Source organism: Ambystoma mexicanum, chromosome 3q (assembly GCF_040938575.1).
Source record: "Ambystoma mexicanum isolate Mex_15411 chromosome 3q, UKY_AmexF1_1, whole genome shotgun sequence".
Lineage (NCBI taxonomy): Eukaryota > Metazoa > Chordata > Amphibia > Caudata > Ambystomatidae > Ambystoma > Ambystoma mexicanum.
This window is the reverse complement of record NC_090926.1, coordinates 1,250,185,081-1,250,212,888: the sequence shown is the minus strand read 5'-3', so window position 1 is coordinate 1,250,212,888 and position 27,808 is coordinate 1,250,185,081. Positions and strand designations below refer to the sequence as shown.

General features: G+C 50.1%; 2 protein-coding genes across 9 annotated transcripts in view; one reads left to right on the top strand and one right to left on the bottom strand.

Moving 5' to 3' along the window:
- The window catches only part of DOCK6 (dedicator of cytokinesis 6), a 1,219,180-nt gene that overhangs the window by 837,591 nt on the left and 353,781 nt on the right, over positions 1 to 27,808 (bottom strand). The gene's annotated exons all lie outside the window — the stretch shown is intronic.
- ANGPTL8 (angiopoietin like 8) overlaps positions 1 to 27,808 on the top strand; it is a 68,805-nt gene that overhangs the window by 24,948 nt on the left and 16,049 nt on the right. For all 3 annotated transcript variants that reach the window (XM_069604237.1, XM_069604239.1, XM_069604238.1), the window contains exons 2-3: positions 5,512 to 5,682; positions 6,093 to 6,203. In XM_069604237.1, coding sequence (XP_069460338.1) covers positions 5,512 to 5,682; positions 6,093 to 6,203 — 282 coding nt within the window. The remainder of the gene's footprint in view (positions 1 to 5,511; positions 5,683 to 6,092; positions 6,204 to 27,808) is intronic.

Below are 27,808 nucleotides of genomic sequence, written 5' to 3'. Positions count from 1 at the left end.
TAATTCTACCCACCCGGGCCCTCTCTCTTCCCCTACCAGGGCACTGCATGTGCATGGGAATGCCCTATGGAGTGGCCAAGAGCCTGCTAATTCTACCCACCCGGGCCCTCTCTCTTCCCCTACCAGGGCACTGCATGTGCATGGGAATGCCCTATGGAGTGACCTAGAGCCTGCTAATTCTACCCACCCGGGCCCTCTCTCTTCCCCTACCAGGGCACTGCATGTGCATGGGAATGCCCTATGGAGTGGCCTAGAGCCTGCTAATTCTACCCACCCGGGCCCTCTCTCTTCCCCTACCAGGGCACTGCATGTGCATGGGAATGCCCTATGGAGTGGCCTAGAGCCTGCTAATTCTACCCACCCGGGCCCTCTCTCTTCCCCTACCAGGGCACTGCATGTGCATGGGAATGCCCTATGGAGTGGCCTAGAGCCTGCTAATTCTATCCACACGGGCTTGCCATGCAATTGCTAAAGCAGCAGGGGAAGTTAAATGTTCCTGTTTGGGTTTCGGGATCCGCTCTTGGTAAGTTCGTTAGGGGAGGTTGGTTTAGGGGGACTTCCTTTTTCATAAGCAAGCTCGCCGCTCTATCAGGTGGTTTCTCGAATCCCAGGGTGTTGGGCCGGCGTGGCTCCTTTCTTCCCCAATCAAGAAGCAATGGTGACTGATATTCTTCGGTGGGTGAGCCCCTTCCCCGAGGCATCCTGGGGTTTTCTTCGCTGGCTTTGCCTTGCTGCAGCTCTGGCTGGTTGCTCCCTCTCTTGGGAAGGGGTACTGATGTGCCTAGGCCTCTGCAAGGCTGAAGCTTCTCAGTGAGACAACTGCCTCTGTCTCTTTGGGTTCTTTTTTGCGTGTGGGTCGGTGTTGCAGTTTCTCTTGTTGGGCCTCTGTTGCTCTGGATCACGATGATGGTTTCTGTAATGGAAAGGAGGCACTGGCGAGTATTTGAAATCTGAGGCAAGATGGGAGATAAGTTACGGCACACATTAACTGGCACAGGGGAGAGGGGCCATGACTAAGTCTGGGGTATTTTTTGGCACGTCTCCCACTGCCCCTCTTGGCCAGGGCACTGGTGCTTGTCACACTTAACAGGTATGCTATGGAAATCTCCCAGAATGGGTGACTGCAGGGTATATGGTGGGACACGGAAAGGAGACTCTGGAATCCCCCTTATACCACCTTCTCATCGCATTGCTTAGCGTGTGGCTTCTCCTAATCAACACCACCCCTCCCTCTGAACCCCCACCCAGTTGCTCAGAGACACCTCGCCTACATTTCACTGTATTTCCTTTGCATTGCACATCAAGCCAGATACAGACGTATTCCGAGTAACATATTGTGTGGACATTCCCATATTGTTCGCTATAGCACATGTACCGGGCACCCTGCTTCCCTTCCCAGAGTTTATCCTTGGCACTTCACCCAATTTTCCATGAGGAGAGACGGGTGGACTTGAGGGCAACCTTGCTGCCTAGTTATTCTCTGGCGCTTTTCATAAATTGAACCCAGGGCAGAGAGGAATCTTTCTAACAATTAAGAACAGGTAATCAACCAATAACTAGAAATTATTTGTTGCATCAGATCTGCTCTTCATGGAGACAGGCATGGTATCAAGAGATGACACAGACAACAGATGTAACAGTTTTGAAAATCTTTATTAAAATGTCAGGATGGGTGTAATGCCTAACTTGCCCTATAGCTATGGTGGGGATTGCCCTCCCTAAAGAAACTAAGGAAAAGTCTAAATCCGCAAGTCCAACGCAAATGTCTGTCTGTATCAAAACCTATGCTTGCCCTCCCGTCTCATATAGAAATATAGTGCAGGGATATTCTAACTTAAATAGTGTTCAACATAAAGTCTGGAGCTGTCTCTAGCCCCTTTGCAAGTTCAGGATACAGTTCCAGCTAAAAAGTTTAAAAAGGTGCTTAGGGTTCCCTTCCCCAAGCTTAAGCACTGTTTCACAAAACAATGTTCCAAAATGTAAAAAACCAGAGGGTGTTTCACATCTTAGTCCACGGGGATCCCGTACTTAGGTGGCCAGGGAAAGGCCATCACTTTTGAATCCTGCCCTGGTGGTGGAAAAGTGAGGGATCAACTGGGTGGGGGTCCTTGGGGAATGGGGGTGAAGCACCTGATGAGAAATGGTATCCCCCTTTTTCTCTAACCCATCTAACCCCTGCTTATTTTTTGGGAAACTACAACTCCCATAATTCCTCCCCACTTCACATTGACCAAACTAGGGAGCCGAGAAAGATGAGGAATGCGGCGATTACCTCTACTGACTTGCAATGGCTCTGTCCCTCTAATAAGGTCAGGCAGAGTCAGGCACGTGAACCAAACACATACAACCCCCCACTTGTAACACTCCCTGTCAGGTTAAAAGGTGGCGCGCACAGGCACACTCTGAGTGTGGCTGGGTACGAGAAGGTACAGCTCTTTCGGGGCTGATGCCAACCTGGCTATGGAAGTTCGAAGGCCAAGGGGCTGATAGGCTGCTGCGTAGAACCAGAGAAAGCCAGGCGAGAATTCCATCCGTTCGGGGAACCGCAAGCGTTCCAGGACCAAAAACGAATGAGCGGAAAAGGGATACCTTCAAAGTGCTTCCAGGAGGCCTGCTACCCTCCCGGGTGAACGACAGAGTTGGGGAGGATCAGAAGAGGCTTTGGTAACGGCATTGACTGCTAATCAAACAGCATTGAAGACACAAGCCTAATTAACATGACCAGTGAGTTATCAAGAGCAACAAAAGCCCGGTTTGTGTTAAAAGCGAAAAAAGCATGAGTTGAAGGTAGTGCGTGTGCTGATAAAAACGCGTATTGAAGAGGACAATGAATAAATGATGAGAAAAGCATACAAAGTAAGAGTAGTTCTGCGATGCGGAATCGCACAATCGAAAGTCTCTATGAAATGTTATGCGTTATGGAAAGCGGGAAACAAAGGCAAGACAGTAACCACGATCCCGAACGAGAGTCGATTGAGAGAAATGCAATCTGTTGAACTTTGAAAACTGCCAAGAGGGCAAAAGTAAAGAGGATATGAACTTTGACAGATGCCAAGAGGGCAAAGGTGAAACTACAAGTACCACGGAGCATTGGTGTTGTGAAGTTTGTTGTTTATCAAATTGTCTAAAAGGAAGTTGAAGTGGTCATGCAGGTCTACGTAAAATCCTTGCAGTTTCAAAAGTCTTCGACAGCAAAATGTATGAAGGACAGAACGTCGAAAAGGGGACTCCCACAAACAGAAAGACTAGCTCGAGCCCAGCAGAGGGAAGCCTGCGTTGAATTGTGGCAAAGTGAAAGCCAGTGCCGGAACTGTGTATTTGTGGTAAGGCAGACGACACCTAAAGAATTGATTAGACTGTCAAAAGTTTGGAGCCCAAGCCTGAACTGTTGAATTGTACCAGCAAGCCAGAGTGCACAAGACTGATAGAACTGTGCCATTCACCTATCCCTTTTAAGGAACTCTGGCGACCCAATGCTGCTTAACATGGGGAAGCCATTCTGACATTTCTCTTAAGACACTATTTTTCCTTTTTGTACTCCCTTTACACATTTGGCATTAGAGAAGGAGGGCAAGGTTTGTTTTATTTTAGTATAGGCCTTTTTCTTTTGACTAGACTGACTTGCGCTTGTTTGCTGTTTATTTAATGGTTATGACTACCACCATTTTAGACTTAGAGCCAGTTAGGAATTCCACCAACCCCAGTAAACTACAACATAAAGGTTTTCGAAACTTGCATCTATTGTGTCTGTGTCTACTGTTAATACCATGCCCTTCCTTACAAAATAACTCAGGGCTTCCCTTCCCTTAGCTGCAAGCCTTGATTTCAAAAACAACATTGTTCCAAAGAAGCTCAGGATTCGCTTCCCCAAGCTTCAAGCATTGATTTCCAAAATAACAATTTTTCAAAGGAGCTCAGGGGTTCCCTTCCCAAAGCTTCAAATACTGATTCTCAAAACACAATGTTCAACTTCATCGTATTTCAAAGTTGCTTTCACACTTCTCCTTGTTGGGGCGTCCTGGTCTAGGCGCAGTTAACAGACCACATGATCCACCCGTCACATGTCACGCAACCAGTTGCTGTTACCCAGCTTTCTACACTTTGGCAAATTACAGGGTTTCACAAGTTCTTAGATTCAGGGTTTGCCTTTCTTGATACTTCTTTGGTTCTCCTTTCTATAATGTACTTGGTTGACTTTAATTTGCAGCTTTGTTTTGCCCGATTGGCACTTTGCTTACACTTCACTGGCTCCCTTCGGGGTTGGTTGTTCATCGCTTTCGTTCTCCTATTCATAGTATTCTTATTTCGTGATACTTTAACAATGTCCTTCGTTAGTCAAAGACTACTGAACACGTATCACTTGACTGTGACCACTCTGACACAATGTTTCTGCAAAATCCAATTCAAGCATTGCATTCGTTTTAGTTGGTTCTTTTGCTTCACTCAAGACTTTCGAGAAGGTGCAGAGAGCATGCATCCAATACGCTACAATGTAATTACTTCACTTTCATACGCGCACCGGGTTTCCTAGCATTCGCTTGAAACTCACTGGCTGCGACTTACTTTTTTTCAGTTTCCTTGGTAAGATGCTTTCTGGGATTTGGGGTCAGAGTCTCACCGCCTGCCCCTCAGACACTCCTGGATGGTCACTGCACATTCAGGGTAATTAGTAGTTCTTGGTCACAAGCGAAGGGACTAGTACTTTCCACGGCACCCTTCTCCCACCTTCTCCGGTTCCTTAGAGATGCGGCTCCTTCGCCGCGTAATGACAGCTTAGCTCACTGTGCCGTCCTTCGAGTCTCAGAGTCCCTTTCTCCACCGGCTTCCCGCGGGCTGTGATTGCTCGCCTGTTGCTCTCTCCTCGCACAGGCTTCTCGCTCCCCTTGATGCTTGTGAACTCCATCTACACACCTGTGGGCCTCCAATAGGCTGCAGGTGTACAGTCTGAAGCTCAATTGCCTCACCAAAATAAATCCAATTAACAGAACATGCCTGACCGTCAACCCTTTAGTCTTCAAAACCCCTTTTTTCATCCCAGTACTATAGTGGTGTGTCCTATAGGAAGTCTGTACTGTTATTTGGGGCATCATCTTCATTGGAGAACTTTGGGTAACTTCAGGGGGACATTATGATATGAACAGCAATATCCTACAAAGACTGAGGGAGGGTTGAATAAGCTAATGTCAGAAAAAGGGGGATACCGTGTCTTGCCATCTGGCACTCTCTCCTCAATCCGGAAGGACACTCCGCCCAGGTGATCCTCCCTCAATAGTCCACCCTCAGGGTCGGGATCCAAAAGCGATTGCCCTTCCCTGGCCACCTGAACCGACGATTCCTGGGGAGTAGTTGCAAGGGTGCCTTCAGGTTTCTCACAATATCAAAACACTGAAACGAGGCTGAAACGTGATGAAATAAACTTGAAACTTGCCATTCTAAACCGTTTCGTGCTCTGCAGATGTAGCAAATGTCTAACTAGGCAGAAAACATATTAACACTGCTTCTTTCTAACAGACGGAAGAGAAGTCAATTCAGCGCCAATCAGCAGACATACGCAAGGCTTTCGATGAGGTGTTGGAGGGCCATCAGGCCCTTGAGCGGCATGTCAGAAAGCTGGAGCTGCGACTAAACGGAGAGTGGAGGCCAGCTAAGCAGCGGAGAGCATCATACTTGTCACGCTTGAAGGTAGGGACACGGAAATGGCAAACAGAGAGATAGGTAATGAGCAGGGGTGGTAGGAGGCGGGGACAGTAAATGTGTGCAGCATTGATGAAGGGGTGATCTTAAGGGACAGGGAAGCACTAAAGCGTTAAAGGAGGGATGGAACCACCCTTTTCTGGGTGCGTGGGGAAGAGATTTGGGTGAAGTGGGACAACCCCCAATTTAGGAAGAGGGAATGGGTGGGACTGGACAGCGAGGGAAAAGACTACAATGCTAATTACTGTGTGGAAAAGACCCACACAGTAATTACATGCAAAGCCAAGACATGGAACCCTTCTTTGAATGATCACCCTTGATCGTATGATGTTTAACTCAACCATCTTCTCTTTCCGTTTCTCCCCGTTACTCCTACATATGTGCCCTCCACATCCCAGACACAGACGGAGCAGCAGAACCTCACCTTGCGATTCCTGATGGACATTGTACAGCACCAGCAGCAGCAGATGGCAGAGCAAAGGCAGCAGCTGTCACAACTTCAAGAGCAGGCGAGTGTTTTTGGCAAATCCATGAAAATGAAGTAACTTTATTACCCTGTATCATGACATTATTGGACCATCTAATGGTTCGATTTCAACTTTTATTCAATATCAAAAAGCTCTAGTTATCTGTATTTAGAGATATCGCTCACTCTTCAAATCCAATCGAGAATCTAGGCTTCTGCTTGACCCTCACTTGCCTCTTCAACCCACATCCTTAAAACTAAAGAGGCCCGTTTCTTCCATGTAAGCACACTGAAATCCACCTCCCTTCCACCCTCATTGATTCTTGCTCAGCCTATGGGAAGCCGCTCTTCGCTGGTCTGCCTGTATACTACTCACAAGTTGCATCAAATCTAGAACATAGTTGTATACTACATATTCGAGGTTCATAAAAATAAAGCACGTTTCTAATGCTCTAGCCACCTTTAATTTGCTCCCTATCAAAATATCCTCTTTGATTCCCTGTGGCTGGCATATACATTATGTCCCCCCACAACATGTTTCCTGTGTATCAAAGTAACAAATGTATTTACGGGTAACCTGGACATATATTCAGGTTCTTTCAACATCGGCTCGGGAGGCTCTCTCTCTTTAGAGGCTAGGGGGAGGTGTGGGGGGTAACCATGAACCGTGGCGTACTGGTCCGGTATCCTTCGCTGGTCTTGCGCTAAGGTGGTCGGATTGGGAGAGGGTCTTCTAAGAACTTTAATAGTTATCTAACTGTGGGACAATTACCAACTGCCTGTTGGCTTTGGCAACTCTTCTTTACACTCTTAAAAAGACTCCTATACTTCTGATGTGCATTGGGACATGTGACTCTAGAGCACTAGGCCCCATTTTCCTCCTAGCTAGATGAGAACTTTCTTTTTTTCATTTGTAGAGCTCACACATGCCCTCAGGCATTTAGGCACTATCAAGGAATCAAGTTGCATACAGTTACATCCAGAGAAAACGGGTTACATTAGAATATACATAACATAGAATCCTGAGGGGATGAGTGTCATAGGATACAAGAATTTAGGAAAACAGCCAGGTTTTGAGGGCTTTACAGAAATCCCAGAAGGATTCCTCTGCCCTCAGAGCATGGGGGAGTAAATTCCACTGTTTGGCTGCAATGACTGGAAAGCTTGTGCCTCGAGCCTTGACACGCTTAAACTTGGGTTGGGTAAGTCTATGGGTGTATGGGGTTCTGGTAGGCCCAGATGAGTGGGTCTTTAAAATGTACTGGGGCAAGTAAGACAGGGCAGATTTGTAGATATGCACGTGCGTGATTGTGGGTATTTTGAACGCGATTCTTTCTATGATTGGGAGACAGTGTACTCCCCTTCGTATGGCTGACATGTGCTCACGTCTGGGGATGTTCAAGACCGCTCGCAGAGCGGTGTTTCGGATGGTCTGATATTTTTGTATATTGTGTGCAGAAGTACCTGTGAAAAGTACATTACACTAGTCGAGCTTGGCGCTGATAACTGTGTGCAATAGGTAGGCAGCTGTCATGGGAGAGGAAGGGTCTGGCAGCATTTAGCAGTTTGGTGGAGTATGCCGCAGAGAGAGCGGTGTTTCGGATGGTCTGATATTTTTCTATATTGTGTGCAGAAGTACCTGTGAAAAGTACATTACACTAGTCGAGCTTGGCGCTGATAACAGTGTGCAATAGGTAGGCAGCTGTCATGGGAGAGGAAGGGTCTGGCAGCATTTAGCAGTTTGGTGGAGTATGCCGCAGAGGATGAGATGGCATTTACTTGTCTTGTCAGGGAAAGGATTGCATCTTAGTAGACCCCTAGGGTTTTGACTGCTGGGGACACTAAGATCATGGTGCCATTGATAATGAAAGCGGAGTATTTAGAGTAAAGTTATTTAACACAGAAGAAAGTCCAACAAGGAGTTCTGTCTTCTCATCGTTGAGACAGAGGCCATGTGTCGCCATCTAGGCTTGGATGGTTGCGTAGGCTGAGCTCAGAGTGACCGTGTTGTCGGTGTAGTTGCCATAGAGGGGGAGGAAAATGTGTTTGTCATCGGCATAGAGGATTTGAATTTGATTTGAATTATTTATATCGTGCACACAACAAACTAAATCGTATCCTGGCGCAGTTGGAACCATAAGCTCAGAAGCAGAGATCAGCGTTATAAGTAGATAGTGATGCCAATGAAATTCATAGAGAGCCATGAAATAACCCTACCTACCTGAACAAGTAGGTCTTTAAGCTTGCTCCAAAAATTGATAAGGAATTTGCCCTTCTTAAGTTCAGTGGAAGGCTATATTCCATAATCTTGGTCCAGCAACTGAAAAACTATGGTCTCCTCTTGAAACACATTTGGTACTAGGAATAGTGAGTAAACATTAATCTTCCGACCTTAAGGCCCCGGGTTGGGTGATACTGCTTCAGTTTATTTATTGAATTAATTGGCAACAGCCCATTGATACATTTGTACACAAGGCACCCAATTTAGAATTGTATGCGGTCTTCCACCGCTAGCCAGTGCAGTGACCGGAGAAGGCCTGAAATTGGCATATTGTTGGCAACACCAAAGACCAGTCTTACCCCTGCGTTTTGAGCTTTTTGTAAGCGGTGAATCTGTGTGGGCCGGAGCTCTGGCCAGGAGTCCATTACAGTAATCAAATTTAGAGTTGACTAGAGTGCCCACAACCATTGCACGGTCGGTGTCAGGTACATAGGGTAATGCTTGATGTAGAAGACGGATGTTGTTGAAAACTGACTGTATTTTGGCTGAGACCTGACCATTACAGCCAGATCACTCTGCCAGATACAGCCAATATTTATTATCTTAGTAGCATATTTAAGGCTGGTGCCCAAGAACTGGCGAGCTGGGGGGCAGCGTTTTCCCTCAAACAAGTGTTTGGGACAAAATAAGATAAACTTCAGTTTTATTTGGGTTAAGTTGCAGCCAGTTTTTTCCCCATCCACATCCCTATTTCTTCCAGGCAGTTGCTCACCAGAGCAATGGTGTCTTCCATGTCATCAAGCCTAATTTGGAACGGAGTATCATCAGCGTAGGATTGAAATCGAAGATGATATTTCTCCAGAATCTACATTAGTGTCAGGTCTGGCTGGAGTAGTAATCAGGAAGAGTATGTACATAAAATTAACAATGTGGTTGCCCAAGTCAAGATGGAGAGAAAGAAACTTAATCTGATTGGTTTAAGGAACAATAGTATGTTTGGTTTGTCTGATTGGGGGATAGGATAATGGGTTGGATTCTTGGGAGGTGAGCAAGATTCCAAACTGCCTTTCATCCAAAGTAATTCAGTGGCTGGTTGCACATTAGTTAAGGCCTTTCAGAGTTCAGAAGATTTACTAAAGAAGTGAGAAAATCGTTGCTGAGCCAGAGTGATCAAGAAGACATCAGGTGGGATTGTTCCTTTTAAAAGCTTAAAGATTCTCAAAGTGAAGAGTTTAGAAGTTTAAAGTTTACTATAAGAGAAAACGTTTACAGTTTATATACAATATGGAAAATAATAGAAACGACTGTGCGCGCACGTTTGAAAGTTGTTAATAGCGTGAAAAGTGTTTCAAGACTGTTTAACGTGCGCGCAAGTCTTCGTGTCTTCAGCAACGTCGTTGGGAGCGCGTGCGTATGAGAGCGCGTGTAGGATTGCGATAGAGCGCGAGTCCATATTAACTGAGCGCGGGTGATTTTTAGCGCGTGTACATTTTTCACGTGAGTGACGTTACGTATGAGAGCGCGTGTTGGATTGCGATAGAGCGCGAGTCCATTTTTATTGAGCGCAAGTTGTTTTTGGCGTGTGAACTATTTTCACGTGAGAGACGTCGCAAGTAGTAGCACGGGTTCGATTGGCGATAGAGCGCGGCTCCATTTGAACTAGCGCGCATAGTTTTTCAGTGCGAGCGCGTGTTTCACGTACACGTGAATTTGTTAACATGTGCGTGCATTTGTTAAGGTGCGCGTGTATTTATAAGGTGCGCGTGTACGTTTTTGTCGCGAGGACAATTTCTCACGTCTTGTGATTTTGCATGTTAATCGCATGGTTGCAGAAAGTGAATACGTTATTTCAAGAAAGTAACTATATATTCATATGTGTAACAAAGAAAAGATTCACATGCAGAAGAAGCAGTAGCATTCAAGAAAGTTTGAGTTTTTACTTAATGCAATTTTCACACAAAAGAGAATTCAATACTTCAAGAAAGACTGCATTTCTCAAGAGTATTTGAAAATTCGAACCTACTGGAGTAAAATGAACTTAAAAGTCAAAGAAGAATATCTAAGGTTGTAAGGTGTTTTCAAGAGTAATTTTTCTTTAGGATATTAAAGAGACTGGAATGGCTAGTGACAATATGCACTAAAACATTACAACAGTTTACAAGATATTCCATACAGATAATTAACCTCTAAGTCTTAAACAGAGGTATAAGAGGTAAAGAAGTTAGTTTGTTTTAAAAATAATTTAGAGAAAAAGGTGTACACTAATGTATAAGTAACCAAGTGTATTTGTTTACTACAGATACCAGAGCCTACCAGAAGGTTGCAGGGCTGCAGTGTCTCAGTTGTTATTTTATCCAAAATCCCCTTTCCCTTTCTTGAGGTTCTCAGCTCAGCTTTTAGTTCAGGGTTTAGAGGTGAACTCCTGGTGAGGGTCTGTGGGGCCAGCATTAGCTCCTGTGGAATTCAGTCAAGCCGGACCCTGACAATTAGAGCGCAAAGATATATATTAAATAAAAGTGGAGAAAGTGCTGATCCCTGTGGGACGCCACAACACTGAAGGAGAAAACCACCCGTTTGTACACATTGTTTAAGCCCAGTAAGAAATTAGGTAAACCAGTCAAGGGCGTAGGTGTCTACATCCACAAGATTTTTCAGACGGTCTAACAAGATCCCATGGTCCACCGTATCAAAGGCGGCAGATAGGTCGAGCACGCCTGCCTGAAGCAACTCGTCCCATACCGTCAACAAGGCTGTCTCCATCCCATTCTTGGATGCATAGATGGTGTATGCTATACTGAGAGAGTCCAAGAGGTCGAAGAGCGACTTCGTGAACATGTTATCTAGCGTGGGGGAGACACATGACCCTTGAGATACTCCACAAGTGATAGGTGAGGGGCGGCACTGGCGTTTTCGGGCATCACTTTCATTGCACTACCTTCCTGGAAGGAGGTGATCCGGGATGCCGCTTCCGGTGCGAGGGAGGCTGCAGTGGTGAGGTGGTGGCAAAGAATATTGTGGTCAACTATGTCAAAGGCCGTCGAGAGGTCAAGGAGGAGAAGCAAGGCAGGTTTTTCCTTGTCCTTAATTTCGTCAATCTGGTTTTTGAGGTCTAGGAGTGGCAACTCTGCTGTCTCCTGGCCGGAAGCCCGATTGTCGGACTCAAAGGAAATGGTTAGCTTCTAGGTGATGTTGAATTTGGACATATGCTGTTCTGTCAAGTATTTTTAGTAGGAAGGGGACTGTGGTGATGGTCCGGTAGCTGTTGGGTGAGGCAGGGTAAAGTGATGTTTTTTTTAGAAGGGGGAGAACCCAGGCTTCTTTGAGGCTGGACGGTACCAGGCAAGTCGGGAAAGACGAGTTGATAAATGCTGTGATAAATGGTGCTAGTGCTTCTGCACAGTCTTCGATGAGGGGGACCGGACATACATCCCCATTGAATCGTGACGGTTTTAAGCCTTTTAGGATGTGTAAGGTTTCTTGTTCTGTGATGTTATTGAAGCAAAACAGTTGGGTTAATTTGGTATTACAGGAGGGGGTGTAGGTGCCTTCGGTGGCCAGCATTGTAAGCTTTAGACTGGCTTGTCTGGTGAGTATGTTTTTGTGAAGCATGTCAGTTTTTAGCAGCATGGCATTCTGTATGTTGGTGCCCCAAGCTGAGTCTTTGGCCATGGTGGAGGGTAAGGAGGGGGGGGGGGCTTCTAGTTCCCCAAAGATCGAGAATAGTTATTTGGTATCAGATTGAACAGATTTTGGCATACTGCTTGGAAAGCTCTGAACACCAGCTTACAGACGTCGGAGGGAGTATGTTTCCAGCCGGTTTCTGCAAGTCTTTTCTTGGTTCTAAGTTCCAGGAGGACAGGGGTGAACTAGGAGTTGATATGACCTACTGATTTGTGGGCTAGAGGAGCGATGGTGTCAACTGCGATGGTCAGCGTTTTGGTGTTAAGATTTGCTAGAGACCTTGGGTCATGTGTGTCAAGGTTCTCCTGTTTAAAGGCATCAAGAAATGGTAGGAGGCGATCTTTAGTTAGCTTGCAGGGGGCTGCACCCCAGAGACGGTGGCAACAGCCTGGTGGGGGGGTTTGGTATGCAGGCCAATGGGGACCGTTAATGCAATGATGTGGTGGTCTGGCCACGGGCATGGAGTGTCAGACTTGACGGAGATAAGGAAGTTAAGGTATGCTAGCCAATCCAGAGTACAGCCTTTAGCATGGGTGGAATTGCAGATACGATGACTGAAGCCAAGGGCAGTCAGTGAGTTCGCTAGCAAGACTGCTTGGAGGTTCGTGTGGTCATTAAGGCCTAGGTTTAGGTTTCCCAGGAGGATCACTTTTGAGGTAGGCTTTATATTGACTCCTAGTGTCTGAAGTCGGTCTTCCTCAAAGGACAGGAAGGGGCCTGGTGGGAAGTAGATGGCATGGGCTGTGATAGCGTTGGTAGGAGAGGTGGTCAGTTTCAGTGACAGGATTAACAGTTCTCAGTGAGCAAGGAGTTGAGAGGTCCAATGAGCAGTGGACCTCAAGGTACTTCAAGTGACGATACCCATGCAATAATTAGAGAGTCCATCCGAATGCTTACAGTGTGTCCCATGTATGTCCAGTATTGTTGTATGTTACCAGCGCCCTGATGCTTGCGGGCTGCCAGCGCGATATAAGCACACAACATAACGTAGGTTGGCTATGAGGGCAACTCCGCCCCCTCTGACGTTCTGTCTGTCGCTTCTGAAAATGGCATAGCCTGGCTGGGATGGCAAGGGCTATGGAAGGACCTGATGCTGCTTGCAGCCATGTTTCGGTGACAGCGAGGACATCCAGATTACCTGTGGACAGGGGGGTGGTGGATGTCAAGAGCATGGGCAGGTAGCGAGCAGGCATTGACCATGGCTAAATTGAGAAATGGTTCAGGGGGTTTGGGTGTGCTGGCATTAACCCTGCATGCTCTGGATGGAAGTTCTGGAGCACTTATATCCATATCTTTGGAGAGATGGGAGAGTGGTCTTCATGACCACGAGGAGGGTGTAGTGATGTGATGTAGGATCATTAGAGGTAGTGCTATTAAGGCTGATGTGGGCAGTGGAGAGGTTAATATTGTCAATCACATTAGTAGTGAGGTTAGTGGCAGGGGCATTTCCTAACACGGGTCGGAGCATCACCAAGTGTGGGGACTATATTAGGTGCATTGGAAATATTGGGCACAACCAAATCACAAATGGGCACATTGTGAAGCGCGGGGCAGCATTAGGAATATTGGGCACACCCAAATCACAAATGGGCACATTGTGAAGCGCAGGGGCAGCATTAGGAATATTGGGCACAACCAAATCACAAATGGGCACTGTGTGAAGCACATGGGCAGCATTAGGACTATTAAGTACAACCAAATCCCAAACGGGCACACTGTAAGGCGCGGGTGCAACGTAAGAAATATTAGGCACAATCGATACACAAATGGGCACATTGTGAAGGGGGGGGGCAATATTAGGAATATTAGGCACAACCAAATCATGAGTGGGAACATTTTGAGGCGCAGGGGCAACATTAACATTAGGTACAGTTTTGACAGCTTTGGGAGCATGGCCAGGCACAAGGACAAAATTGGCAGTAAGGTTTAAGTTACTTACCTGTAACTATTGTTCTCCAGCAGGGGTCTGGCATGGATTCACGTGCTAATGTATATTCCCTGTCGTCAGGCCAAGAATCCTCAGTAAAAGAAAAAACGGTTTCACTTTCACTTTAAAACTGTATTTCTCCTCTAAACCAATCACTGTCCTCAGGGTCATACTGCCCCCATCCAATGACAGTTGTCTCCCTAAACTCCACCCCTGGTGGTCATCTTCAGATTTGGTAAGCACGTTAAGTGGCAGTATGAACCAAGAAGAACCACATAGGGGAAGGAGGGAGGGTTTGCATGTGAATCCATGCCAGACTCCATGCTGAACAATAATTACAGGTAAGTAACTTAAACCTTCTACAGCATGGGGTCTGGTATGTATTCACATGCTCATGAATAACGATAACACAGCAGTACATATAAACAACCACAGGAGGTGGCAAGGCTCAACAGAAGCAATAAACACTCACCTCTGGAACAGACTCACCTCACACAAACAAATTTGCATAGCACTGCTTGGCTGACTTGAGATTCCTGCTTCGAATCCCTGTCGATGCAGTAAAACCTTGTGAAGGTGTTCGTGGACCTCCACGTAGCATCTCTGCAGATGTCGAGCAGTGGCACACCAGAGAGAAACGCTGTTGTTGCTTTGATGGCTTTGGTGGAATTGGCTCTTGGATGGCCTGGTAACGGCCTGCTAGCCAGTCGATGACAGTGCATGATGCAGCCTGACAGCCACCTGATGACTGAAGCCTTCAACAAGGCTTTTCCCTGATTTACAGGTCCAAAGTTGACGAAAAACCGTAAAGTCTCTCGAAAATCCTTTGTACATTGCCACGTAGAATTTCAAGGTACGAGCAACGTCCAACGAATGCAAGGCCCTCTCTGCTGGCAACGACGGATTCATAAAGAAGACGGGAACACCAAAGGTTTGTTGAGGTGGAATTCCGACTGTACATTTGGCATAAAGGTGGGATGTGTACACAGTACCACCCTTGAAGCATGGAAAGACAAGTAAGGCTGCTTGCAACACAGGGCCTGAATCTCCCCGACCCGCCTGGCTGAGGTGATGGCCACAAGGAAAGCCGTCTTCCACGAGAGAAACTTGAACGGAGCCTGATGCATAGGTTCGAAGGGCGCTCCCATGAGCTTAGTTAGCACAACATTGAGCTCTCAAGCCGGGGCTGGAGCCTTCACCAGCAGGAAAGTCCTGAAGAGCCCCTTGAGGAACTCCTTGACGCGCCTGTGAGACCACAGCGAAGGTCTGCCCGGCGACCTGATGTACCTGGATATGGCAGTGAGATGAAACTTGAAAGAGTCCCGCTTTGGCCAAGGAAAGCAAGTTTGGTAGAAGTTGTGGGGCCGTGACACGCAGAGGGGTAATCTTCTGAGTATGGCACCACACAGAGAATCGTTTCCATTTATGTCCGCACTTCAACGTCGACGATGCTCTGGCCATGGCCAGGATGTCCTTACATCCTTACATTCTGCTGTAAAGCATAGCCTCCAATGTCTAGGGCTGCAGGAGCCATGCCCCCAGGTTCAGAGATTCCTGGTCGTAATGCAGAATGCCCCCCACTTCTCTGGCGAGAAGGTCCGGGGACAGTGGTAGCTTGATGGACGGGGCCACTAACAGGCATAATAAGTCCGGATAACAGATCTGCCTCGGCCACACCGGTGCGACGAGTATCATCCTGCAGTGGCACTGTCCGAGTGTGTTGATCACACGTAAGAGGAGTGGAGAGTGGGGAAAGTGTATAGGAACTGTTCCTCCAACGGAAACGAGAATGTGCCCCCCAAGCTCCTCGGTTGAGGAACCTGCTGGCAAACCTCTGGCACTTGGTGTTCGCCGCTGTCGCAAAGAGATCGATTTGGGGTCGACCCCGTTTGTCGAACAGCAGATCCAGCTGGTCCTGGCGAAGCTCCCACTCGTGGCAAGAATACAGTTCCCTGTTGAGAGTCTGCAATGGTGTTCCTGACCCCCACCAGGTGAAACGGAATGAGAAACATGCCTTGACAAACGGCCCAGTGCCACAAGTCCTGGGCCTCTATGGAGAGTGCGGGAGACCAGTTCACCACTTGTTTCCGGATGTAGAACATGGTTGTGGTGTTGTCCGTGAAGATCTTCACCACATTGTCCAGTGACAGTAAAAAAGACTTGAGGGTCCAGAACACGTCCCGAAGCGCCAGGATGTTGATGTCTAGGTCCCTTTCCTCTGGTTGCCACAGGCCTCTGGCATGCCACTGCGGTATGGGCTCCTCACCCTCTGAGAGGCATCTGTGGTGACCGTCTCCTGGTAAGGAGGAACCTGAAACAGAGCTCCCTGGATGAGGTAGTGATGCACACCCCACCACCGTATCGCCCGTCGGAACTCTTCATTGAAGGCGATTGTGTCCCTAAAGTAACCCGGCACTTGCATCCATCACGCTTCCAGGAACCTCTGGAGAGGTCTCATGTGCAATCTGCAGAGGCGAACAAGGTTGATGCAGGAGGTCAAAACGCCTGAAGCGACTTGACGGATCGCACCATCGCCGCATGAGCTGACAAGCGCTGTACCACGCTAAGCAAGTCACTGTGTTGAGCCGCGCAACCAGAAATAGAGCGTCCTCAGAGTGCTTCAAGCAAGACTTTGGTTAGTTTATGGAGAACCCCAGCTGTTCACTTGTCAGAGATTGTGCCCCGGAACGCACCGGCCAGTAGTCCAGGTAGGGGTATACGTGGATGCCTTGCAGACGAAGATGTGCCGCCACCGGGGCGAGGCACTTCATGCAGATTTCAAGCCCGAAAGGCAGAGCCTTGAACTGGTAGTGCGGACCCTGAACAATGAATTGCAGGAACTTGCAGTGCTTCCTGTGAATGGGGATGTGAAAGTAGGCATCCTCCAGGTCCAAAAACGTCTGAAAATCTCCCTGTTGCAGCTGGCTGAGCATGTGCTGCAACGTGACCATCCAGAACATTTGGGACTTTAAGTACTTGTTGAGATGACGTAGATCCAGAATCGTCCTCCAACCCCAGTTCAAACTGTATCTGGAATATACTCAGAGCCCGTCCTGCCACTGGGGGACGGGCTCTATCGCCCCTTTCTGTAACATGGATCGCACCTCCTGCAGAAGCTGTGGATCCGTGTAGTTCTTGCCACTGAAACGGAGGAATACAAGGACACTTGTGTTGGATCTCCAAGGTGGGCCCCTTTCTGTGAGCGTCCAGCACCCATCTGTCTGTGGTGATCTATCCCCACGTGCTGACGAACTTCGCATGGAGCGATGGCCGGTTCAGGACTGCTTGGCGGAAGAGGTTCTGCCTTGCAGGTGGCACCACCACTGACCTCCGCTGCCCTGAGGGCAGAGCCGCCGCTGGACTCTGCTTCCTTGAGGGCACCCCCCTGTGCACATCTTGAGCGGAAGAGCATGAAGCCTGCCTGTAAGGGGTACTATAACCCTTTGAAGATCTTCCTGGCTTTCCTCTGGAGGAGCGAAAGGACGAGACGCAACGCTGTTGCAAAGTTCAGAGGGATCGTGCCGTCTGCGTGTCGGTCTTTGTTGCCTGCAGAGACTCGTCGACTGCATTTCCAGAGAGGTTCTCCCCCTCGAAGGGCAAATGTAGCACCTTAGTCTGAACTTCCTGGTGGAAATGTGTAGCCTTCAACCAACTTTGACGGCGTAGATGGCCCCCTTTCTCCATCTGGCAAAAACGTAAGTCTGCGATGTCTACTGCCACCATGATGGCGTGGTCCGAGACCACTTCTTCCTGAAATAGTTCCAGTACCTCGACCTTCCTGTTTTCGGGCAGGAATTCCAGGATAGGGCCCAGCTTGTACCAGAGTACCCGGTCATAATGGGACAAAATGGTTGGGACGTTCGCTGCCTTGATGGTAGAGGCTGCCGTGTAAAGGATCCTCTTGCCCATCGCATCCAGCTTCTTTCCCTCCTGTTCCGGAGGTACCATGGCTGTCGATGATGGATTTGACAAGCGTTGCCTAGCTGCGGCTGAGACCAACAAATGCGGCGAGGGCTGAGATCTTAAGCACCTGAGAGCTGAATCGGGCACGCTGAACTGCTTTTCCAATCTGTCCTGCTTGGTCGGGGCTGTACTAGGATTATTCATTCGGGCTAAGCCCTCCTTGCAGATTTTGCCCAGGAAGGGAATGGCCATGATGGTCTTCCTCCTCGACTGGTGCTGTTGGTACAGGAAACCCTCCTTCGGCTCCTCGAGAACTAACTGAACTGAAACAGTTCTGAGGCCCTCGAGATGACCGAATGAAAAGATCCAACTTTGTCCGGAGGGGAGGCCCTATGGGGCTCGTCTGCGTGCAGAGTCTCTCCATCCACCGCAATGAAACCGTGTGTGGATCCAGAGCTCCTGTAGGAGTCTTGTCGTGATGAGGTGGCGGTGGGGTCGGATGATGCAGAGGACCCGCGCCCTCCCCCACCCTTGGACTTTCTCTTCTGCTAATGCGTATCATCTTCCGCACAGGGGACTGAGGTCCTCCTTCAGGTCCTCCGCCTCCGTGGTCTGAGCAGCACCCTTTGTGAGGATCATATTCCTCGTCAGTACTCAAGAAGATCTGCTCTGGTCTATCCTCAGTAGCCTGCCGGTCCACATACCTGGGAGGCTCCCCAGGTGGGACCGTTTCCCTCTCCATCTCAGGAGGCTGTTGGGTGTTTGCCTGGCCCCGGTTCCTTTGCTGCTGACACCCGCGGGGTGTCTGTTACTCGTTCCTGGACCTTCTGAAGAGAAGGAGAGATCTCTTTCAGAGCTGTGGTGGACACCGTTGACTGCTTGTGGCTGCCTTTGTCGACGGTGCCATTGCCACACCAGTGACTTGGACGAAGCCTTAGGTGGCTTTGACGTTTTTAGCCCCGGACATTTCCCTTGTCGGACTATCCGCTGAGACACAGAGACTGGATGGGTTAGCGACTTTCTCTTTGAAGATGCTCCTTTCGTTGAGAGGCTTACCGTGGAGGATGATGGTGAGCACCTTTTGTCCGAATCGGGACCCGCATCAGAGGCGAAGCTAGCGTCGCAGAGCTTGACCTTCTCTTGGATCCCCGGCGTGGGGCACCCTACAGGGATGTCAACCTCCTCCCGGAGGGAGAACACTCCTCAGATCGGTCGGTCCTGGATGAAGCTTGACCCTGCCCCGAGGCTACATCAGAGGCCTTGATCAACTTCAGCCACACTGACAGTCTGCTGCATCAGTCTTCTTTGGTTTTCTTCGAGAAACCACGCAACACCTCGCATACCTCCTTATTGTGGCCCGGATGCAGGCAGTACAAGCATTTATAGTGTTGATCTTCCAAGAAGAAATTTCTTAAAACACACTTTGTGCAGAGTTAGAAGAGTCTGCAGCCTTCCTTCTCCTCAGCCATGCTGAAAGGGCGCAAAGGAGGCCCCAAGGCCAGGCCTTCTCGGAACTTCGATGATCCAACGGTGGATGAATATCTTTGCCAGTAGCGGAGCTCTGCTGCCGGTCTTTATCCTTCGTCGAAGACGATCAAGCAAAAACAGGTCAAATTCTAAATAATATGCAAAAGATTTAGGAAAAAACACGAAATTAGCTGAGAGAGCAACTTGAGGACTCCCAACACTGAAGCGTGGGGTAAAAATCTGAAGATGGCCACCCGGGGTGGAGCTTAGGGAGTGGGCTGTCATTGGCTGGGAGCAGTATGACCCAGAGGATAGTGATTGGTTTAGAGGAGAAGAACAAGTTACTTTCTTACCTGGTAACGTTCTTTCGATGGGATGGTCCGACGACGTATTCCATATCTATGACAGGTAATGTCCACAGCTGTGCTGCTTCGGAAAATCTTTGGCGTCTGCGTCCTGCGTCGATGACGTCGATGTGCCGTCCTCGAGGACCTCCTCCAACGGCCGACGTCACCCGATGTGATAAGTAGGACGCACGACGCCCATAGCCTCAGTTATAGTTTTTTCCCAGAACGTGTGCCACCAGTTTTCTGCCAGTCAGACACACAAGGCCTTGCGGAACGCAAGCTGCAATCGCAAAAGAAATTCTGCAGCGGGGAAGGCAGGGAGGGAGCGATATGGAATACGTCGTCGGACCATCCCATCCAAAGAACGTTACCAGGTAAGAAAGTAACTTGTTCTTCGAGGGGATTGGGTCCTCCGACGTATTCCATATCTATGACAGACTCCCAAAGCAGTACCAAGCAAGGAGGTGGGAAAGAATTTAGAATACAAATTTAGCATGCCCAATCAAATTGCGGAATAGAGAACTGCCTTGCCAAAGGCCAGATCTTGCCCTCTGATGGAATCGAGGGAGTAGTGACGTACCAAAGTATGTACTGAAGCCCAGGTGGCTGCATCACAGGTGTGACGAATAGGAACTCCCCTCTGCAGGGCAGTAGATGCAGCCACTCCCCTGGTAGAATGGGCCCGCAAGCCAGCCGGAGGATCCTTACCCGCCAAGCGGTAACCCCTCAGAGAAAGCTAAAATAATCCAACGAGACAAAGTCTGTTTCGTCACAGCTTGTCCCAAACGCTTCCCAGCGTAACCAATGAAAAGTTGATCGTCCACTCTGACCCGGGACATGCGCGAAATATAAAAGCTCAACGCTCTCCTAGGATCAAGCCTATGGAGCCTCTCCTCTTCCTTACCAGGATGTGGAGGAGGATAGAACGCCGAAAGAACAACCTTCTGGCTCAAATGAAATTCCAAAACCACCTTCGGAAGAAAAGAAGGGCGAACTCTAAGGACAACGGGGGCGTGGCTTGGAAGCCATGTGAAAAGACGTGCCTGTACGGGGGCTCCCACTGATCCGTACATTATCCGGCTGATACCGCGCAGGGACCGCTGCGATTTGGCGAAGATTGTGATGACTGCGTACATGAAGTTCGGCTGCACGCGAGGATACATTTTTACACCGGTTCGCATTGCGTACGTGTACTTAGGAGCCGAGTAAAGCGCTGGTGGCGAGACCTCTGCGGACGACAAAATGGCCGCCGCCGCTTGACGAGGGGACAAAGGAGCGGTGGACCGGGGCCACAGCATACGAGCGCCCACTCGGCGTTACGAAGGGGGCAGCGTGACCCGGCCCATCTGGCGGGAGCGCCGGACAACAGCGGTGCCTGAGATTATTGGGCGAGCTGGGACCCTCAAACTGAGTTGTGGTGTATGGGCACAGTGCCCCCCAGCCTAGGACCTGAGCGTGGCCAGAAGGACGCTCCTGACTGGAGATATGTCGAACAAGCCTCTGAGAGCGAAGAATAAACAGCCCACGCTCGAAGAATACGCCAAGACGCCGCCCGGCCCGGAAGGAGCCAGGAGCAAGGATAAGGCTCAGACCAAGGAGATGGCCGCCGGTGGTGCGAACCAGGAGGTCCTTGCTGCGATCGCGGACCTGAAGGCGACGTGGGAGACTAAGCTCCAACTTGCTGTGGCCGAATTGAAAACTGCGATGGAACTACAGGTTGGGGCGGTGCAGGAGGACGTGAACCTCCTGAGGCAGGATGTGCGAGCCCTGGCTGAGCGCACGGAAACTTTGGAGAAGGAGATGGGCCCTACTGTGGCGGACTGCGCCGCACATAAGCATGATATCCATGCCCTGGTGCAGCGGGTGGGCAACTTGGAAAGTAGGGCTGAAGAGGCGGAAGGACGTGCCCGGAGAAACAACGTCCGCATGGTGGGCCTGCCGGAGGGGGCTGAAGGGCAGAATCCCACAGAGTTTATTGAGAACTTGCTGCTGCAGGAGATCACTGGGGGAGCCCTGTCGCAGGGGTTTGCGGTGGAGAGGGCGCACAGGGCCCTGATCAGGAGACCACCGCCGGGGAACCCGCCTAGGCCTGTGATCGCCAAGATCCTCAATTATCGGGATCGGGAAAGGATCCTCGAATACTTTCATAAGGGGGGCACCATACGGCGAGGAGAGGCGACCATTACTGCTTACCACGATTACACCTTGCAAGTGCAGCGCAGTCGCATGAACTTTGGGGCGGTTAAGAGGCGATTGCGGGCAGCTGGGTACAAGTATATGTTGCTCTACCCGGCCAGACTGAAGGTTTTCTTCAAGACTAAGATGCTGTTCTTTGACACTCCTGAGGAGGCCATGGAGTGGCTCGATGCACAAAACTGTCCTCAGGAGCCAGATGAGCGGACGGCGGATGGAACGGGAAGAGATAAGTGACGATGCGGGCCCGGTTGGGCTATGAACATTGGGACTGGAATATAGTCTTTGTGACCTTGTTATGGAATGTATGCGTTGGGAGTCTGGAACATGGTCCGTGTGTGCGGATACGGATGCGAGGGAGAGGAGCCTCCAGGGGCTGTTCTTTGTACCCCAGTTTGAGTTTAGGTTAGTCACAGTGTGTGGGGTGACACCCTGTCGGGTTCTCTACTTGGGTTCCAGAGAGAACCGAACACGGGGATGCCTGAGATCCATGGATGGAGCTGGGCAGTTGGTTGGGGTAGGGGGGTGGGGTGTGTTAGTTTTCATATGAGCCTGGGAGAGAAACTGGAAATGGGGGTCCTTGAGGTGGGGGGGAGGCGAGCAGACCTGGGAGGGAGGAGAGAGCTACGGATAAATCATGGGGGACCTTAGGATACTAACGTGGAACGTTAGAGGGCTTAACAGCTACCTTAAGCGTAACAAGGTCATGTTGTACCTAAAAAGGCAAAAGATAGATGTCGCCTTGTTACAGGAGACGCATCTGACACTGGATAAACTGGAACTGGTGGGGAGGAAGTGGAAAGGGACAGTAGTTGGATCTACATATTCTGCCTATGCTAGGGGTGTGCTGGTTTGGGTTGCACCACATGTCCCGTTTAAGCTACTTGGGGAGGTGGTGGAGTCTGATGGGAGGCTGGTCATGGTAAAGGGGCTTGTGGAAAACAAAGTAGTGTGTATTATAAATACTTATGCTCCCAACAGGGACACGGCTACATACTTTAGGACGCTGATCGCTAGACTTGGTGAAGGGATGGGGGGTTCGGTGATTTGGGGGGGGGACTTTAATTGTGTACTAAACCCCAGGGAGGACAGGTCGGATGACAGGGTGGTCAGGCCCAGCCCGGCGGCTAGGGTGCTGCAGACGCTGCTGGCAGGCCTTGGCCTGGCAGACGTGTGGAGGACGAGACACCCTGGCGCGAGGCAATATTCGCATTATTCGGCCCCGCACCAGCTACACACAAGGCTGGATTACTTTTTCGCCACTCCGGACGTTGTCGCGGAGTGTGACCAGATAGACTATAGGGCGAGAGTCCTTTCGGACCACTCGCCCCTGGTCATGCGATGGCAGCTTTGTCCCCCACGTGCGCGAATTCCAACATGGCGCCTTAGGGCGGAAGCGCTCAAGGATCCAGTCTTCAGGGAGGACATGAGGGAGGAGATAGTTGCTTACTTTGAGGCGAATACAGGTAGTGTCAAGTCGGCCGGTACTTTGTGGGAGGCCTTTAAGGTTGTAATGAGGGGGTTTGCCATTGCGAAGTCCAAGGGATTAATGGGTGGAGTCCTGGCTGATCTGCGGAAGGCCGAGACAGAGTTGGAGAAAGAGCTGGGAGAGGGTGGGATTGATACGGAGGCGGTCACTAATCTGCAGCAGAGATGCGCAGAGCACTGGGACAGGCTCTGTAATCTGAATTACAGGAAGTACATTGAGAGGTTGCATGCGGGGGGGGACAAGACGGGCAGGCTTCTTGCTTGGCTGTATAAGAGCGAGACCCCGAGAACCCCGATCCGATCAGTTATCACTCAAAAGGGCGTGGAGGAGGACACCCAGGAAGGGGTGAATGGGGCATTCACGGAATATTATCAAGCATTATATGAGGATCGAGAAGGGGGAAGCCGGGAGGAGATAGAGGTAGTACTTGAAGACATAGGCCTGCCCAGGATAAGTGTCGAAGAGCGAGAGGAGATGGATGCTCCGATCACTCTGGAGGAGCTGCAGGAGATTGTGCGGCAGCTGCCCACTTGCAAGGCCCCAGGAGCGGTGGGTTCCCCAGTGAATTTTATAAAGCGTATGGAGAGGAGGTGCTCCCGCCCATGCTGGAGATGCTTAATGAAGCGTTCGAGGTGGGGTGGCTGCCGGAATCGCTCAGGGAGGCGATTATAGTACCGCTCCCCAAACCCAATAAACCGGGACATGATTGTGGCTCCTACCGGCCCCTGTCGATGCTGAACCAGGACAGCAAGATCCTAACAGCTGTCCTGGCGGCCAGATTGCGGAGGGTGATAGCCCGTCTGGTCAGGATGGATCAGCTTGCCTATGTCCCGAATCGGAATATTACCCAGAATCATAGACGCCTTCACAGAGCGGTTGAATGGGGGTGCAATGAGGACAGCGAAATGGCGATAGTGGCGTTGGACGCGGTTAAAGCGTTCGACTCGGTTCGATGGCCGTGGCTGCTGGCGGCTTTGGGGCGGTTTGGACTGGGACCAGGCTACATGAGGTGGGCCGAGCTATTATATAGTGCGCCTCTGGCTAGGGTCCGTACGGGCGCAGTGGTGTCAGATAGATGGCAGTTAGGCAGAGGCACCAGGCAGGGGTGTCCTTGGTCCCCAATGTTGTACATACTGGCCCTCGAACCCTTAGCGATTTACCTCCGGCAGCAGTATGATCCGGTGGGCATAGAGGTGGGAGGGGAGTGCCATCTTATATCCCTGTATGCAGATGATATGCTGTTATACCTGAAACACCCGGAAGAGAATTTGCAGTATATCTTGGAGGTATTGGAGAGGTATGCCTGGTTGTCCAGCATAGCGGTTAACCCTCAGAAATCCGCATTATTCCCGCTAGGCAGTTATGTGGGGATACCGGTGGAGAGGTTGCCAGTGCTGCGGATCCCGTGGGCGACGAGCTCCTTCCGGTACCTGGGCATTGACGTGTATCACACGACCGAGGAAGAACACAGGCATAATACCGAACTAGCTGTGGGAAAGATCGAGAAGTGCATGAGGTTCTGGGAAAGATTGCCGTTAGCGATGATGGGTCGGGGAGCTCTGCTTAAAATGGTGGTGCTGCCCAGGCTCCTGCATTACTTTAATAACATCCCGTATATGATACCTAGGAAGTTTTTTGCTAGGTTACATAGTGCATGTAGGAATTTCCTATGGCACGGCACGCGCAACAGGGTTGCATTGTGGAAATTGCAGAACTCTTATGAGAAAGGTGGCGTGAAGCTGCCGAACTTTGAGGCCTATTATATGGCGGCGCAACTGCAATATGTGGCTAGGTGGCTCTCGGATGAAGAGACCTCCGAACACAGGCTGCTCGGGAAAGACTGTTCCCCCTTCTATCTGCGGGAGGTGATCTGGGTGACCGGTTCATGGATGAGGGAGCGTCCTAAGATGCTAGCCCTTGGCAGGGACATATGGCGGCGTGCCTGTCGGATGATGGGTGACCCCTGGCCGTGTATGCCGCAGGTACCTCTGGTCGCCCTGGCGAAGGAAGATGGGCAGCTGAGAGCTATTCTCCGGACATACTGGGAGTCGGTGGGGTTGGTCACTATGGGTGACATCTGGCAGGATGGGACTCTGATAGAGTTTGATGAACTGGAGGCAGGGTCCGGGCTACACAGGGGTCAATATGTGACATATCATAGGGTGGTCCGGGAGGTCCGGAGCACGTGGCCCGAAACTACTTTGGCCGACGAACCGGATGCCACGCTGGAAATAATGTATGATGCATCAGAGGGTGGGCACGAGGTCTCTAGGCTGTACGAGATGTTGATGACAAAGGTTGGGAAGGATTTGGGGCACCTGAGACTGGAATGGGAAGCGGAGATGGGGGCCCGATGGCGGATGGGATGTGGGAGCGCGCCCTGGGGTACCACAAAAAGGTATCGAGGAACGCCAGGTTTAAGCAGATACAGCTCTATATTACGCACAGGGCATACATGACCCCCCTGAGAATTTCCAAATTTCTGGGTAGTGGGCGCCAGGCGTGCCCCAAGTGTAACGAAGAGAATGCGGACATGATACACATGTTCTGGGCGTGCCCAGTGATTGCAACCTACTGGGGTGAAGTGGCGCGGAGGCTGGCAGGGAGGGGTATCACACTTAGGGTGGATTCGGCTTGGGCCTGTCTGCTGGGAGGGTATCCCAGGGCGCGCAAGCTTCGACATGTTGAGAAACTTAAAGATCTGGCCTATGTGCTTGCCAAACGCAGGATAGCCATAGGGTGGAAGGAATGTCATAAGCCGCGAGTGGAGGTCTGGTGGCGAGATCTCCAAAAATGGGCTGATGCCGAAACGGCAGCGTGGCAGGATGGCAGTATGACAGGGGATGAGGAAGAAACAGGCTCTCTCACGGCATGGAAGTCATTGGTGGCTGAGCTGTTTGGTATGGGGTCGGGCTCGGCTGGACTTGAGAGCGATGAGGCCCCACCGCACGGAATGGACACTGATGGCGGACACTCTGCAGGCTCATAGGGGGGAGGGAGGGGGATTGCAGTGCCTTATTTTTTGTTTGTTTGGTTTTTGTTGGTTGAGGTGTTTATTTATGTTTTGTTGTAATGTTGTTTGGTTGATATAAAATAAAAATATAAAAAAAAAAAAACAACTCTAAGGACAACCCTGTCCTTATGAAACACAGTGAAGGGTGGCTTAACTGAAAGTGCCTGTAACTCATTCACTCACTCTGCGAGCAGAAGTAACCGCAACCAAAAACACAGTTTTCAGAGTCAACAGCCTCAAAGGGCAAGAATGTAAAGGCTCAAACAGAGCACCCATAAGAAACTTAAGAACAAGGTTCAAATCCCAACCGGGCACCAGAAAAGGTGACGGAGGGAACACATTAGTGAGCCCTTTCAAAAACTGCGAAATTAAAGGAATCTTAAAATAGGAACACTCTTCAGACGAGCGCTTAAATATGGACAGCGCCGCCAGGTAACCTTTAATGGTCCCCACTTGCAAGCCCCTGTGGGCCAAAGAAAGCAAAAAAGACAGAACCATGGGAATGTCACATTCAAAAGGATCCACATTCTGAACTCTGCACCAGTCGCAGAATTTTCTCCAACGGCAACGGTACAGAGACTTTATTGCCGGTCGCCTGGTCGAGAGCAACACCTCCATCACGTCTTCAGGGAGGTCCCAATCCTTATACCTCAACCTTTCAGAAGCCAAGTGTGAAGGATGAGGGATCTGACCTCTGGATGGAGAACCTGACCCGAATCCTGTGAGAGCAGATCGTCTCGGTAGGGAAGACGACGTGGAGGGCAGATGGACAAGTCGAGAAGGTCCGGGTACCACGTCCTCCGGGCCCACGCCGGAGCAATGAGGATTATCCGGGAACCAAACCTCCGCAGTACTTGCGGGATGACGGGGACTGGAGGAAACGCATACAGCAGTGGGAATGACCACTCCACCACAAACGCGTCTCCTAAGGCTCCTTTTGGAGGAAATTCCCGCGAGCAAAACCTTTCGCACTTCCGGTTGACACTGGAGGCGAAGAGATCCACTTGAGGGGTCCCCAAAGGGCGATGATCTCCAGAAGAATCTCCTGAGCCAGCTCCCACTCGTGAGAGATCGTGCTCTGCCTGCTCAGAGCGTCCGCCATCTCGTTGTCGTCTCCGGCCAGATGTACAGCCGAGATCGAAACTTCCTGCTGGATGGCCCAGAACTCGAGCTGCATAGCCTCCCTGAACAGCGGAAGTGACCCTGCGCCCCCCTTTTTGTTGAGGTAGTGCATGGCCACTGTGTTGTCCATTAGAATCAGGACACTCTTTCCGCGCACAGTCGGCAGAAAAGCCTTCAGGGCTAGCCTGACGGCCCTCAGCTCCAACAGATTGATATGGAGTCTGGACTCCGACGGAGACCAACGACCGCTGACTGTCAACTCGTTGGCATGAGCTCCCCATCCCG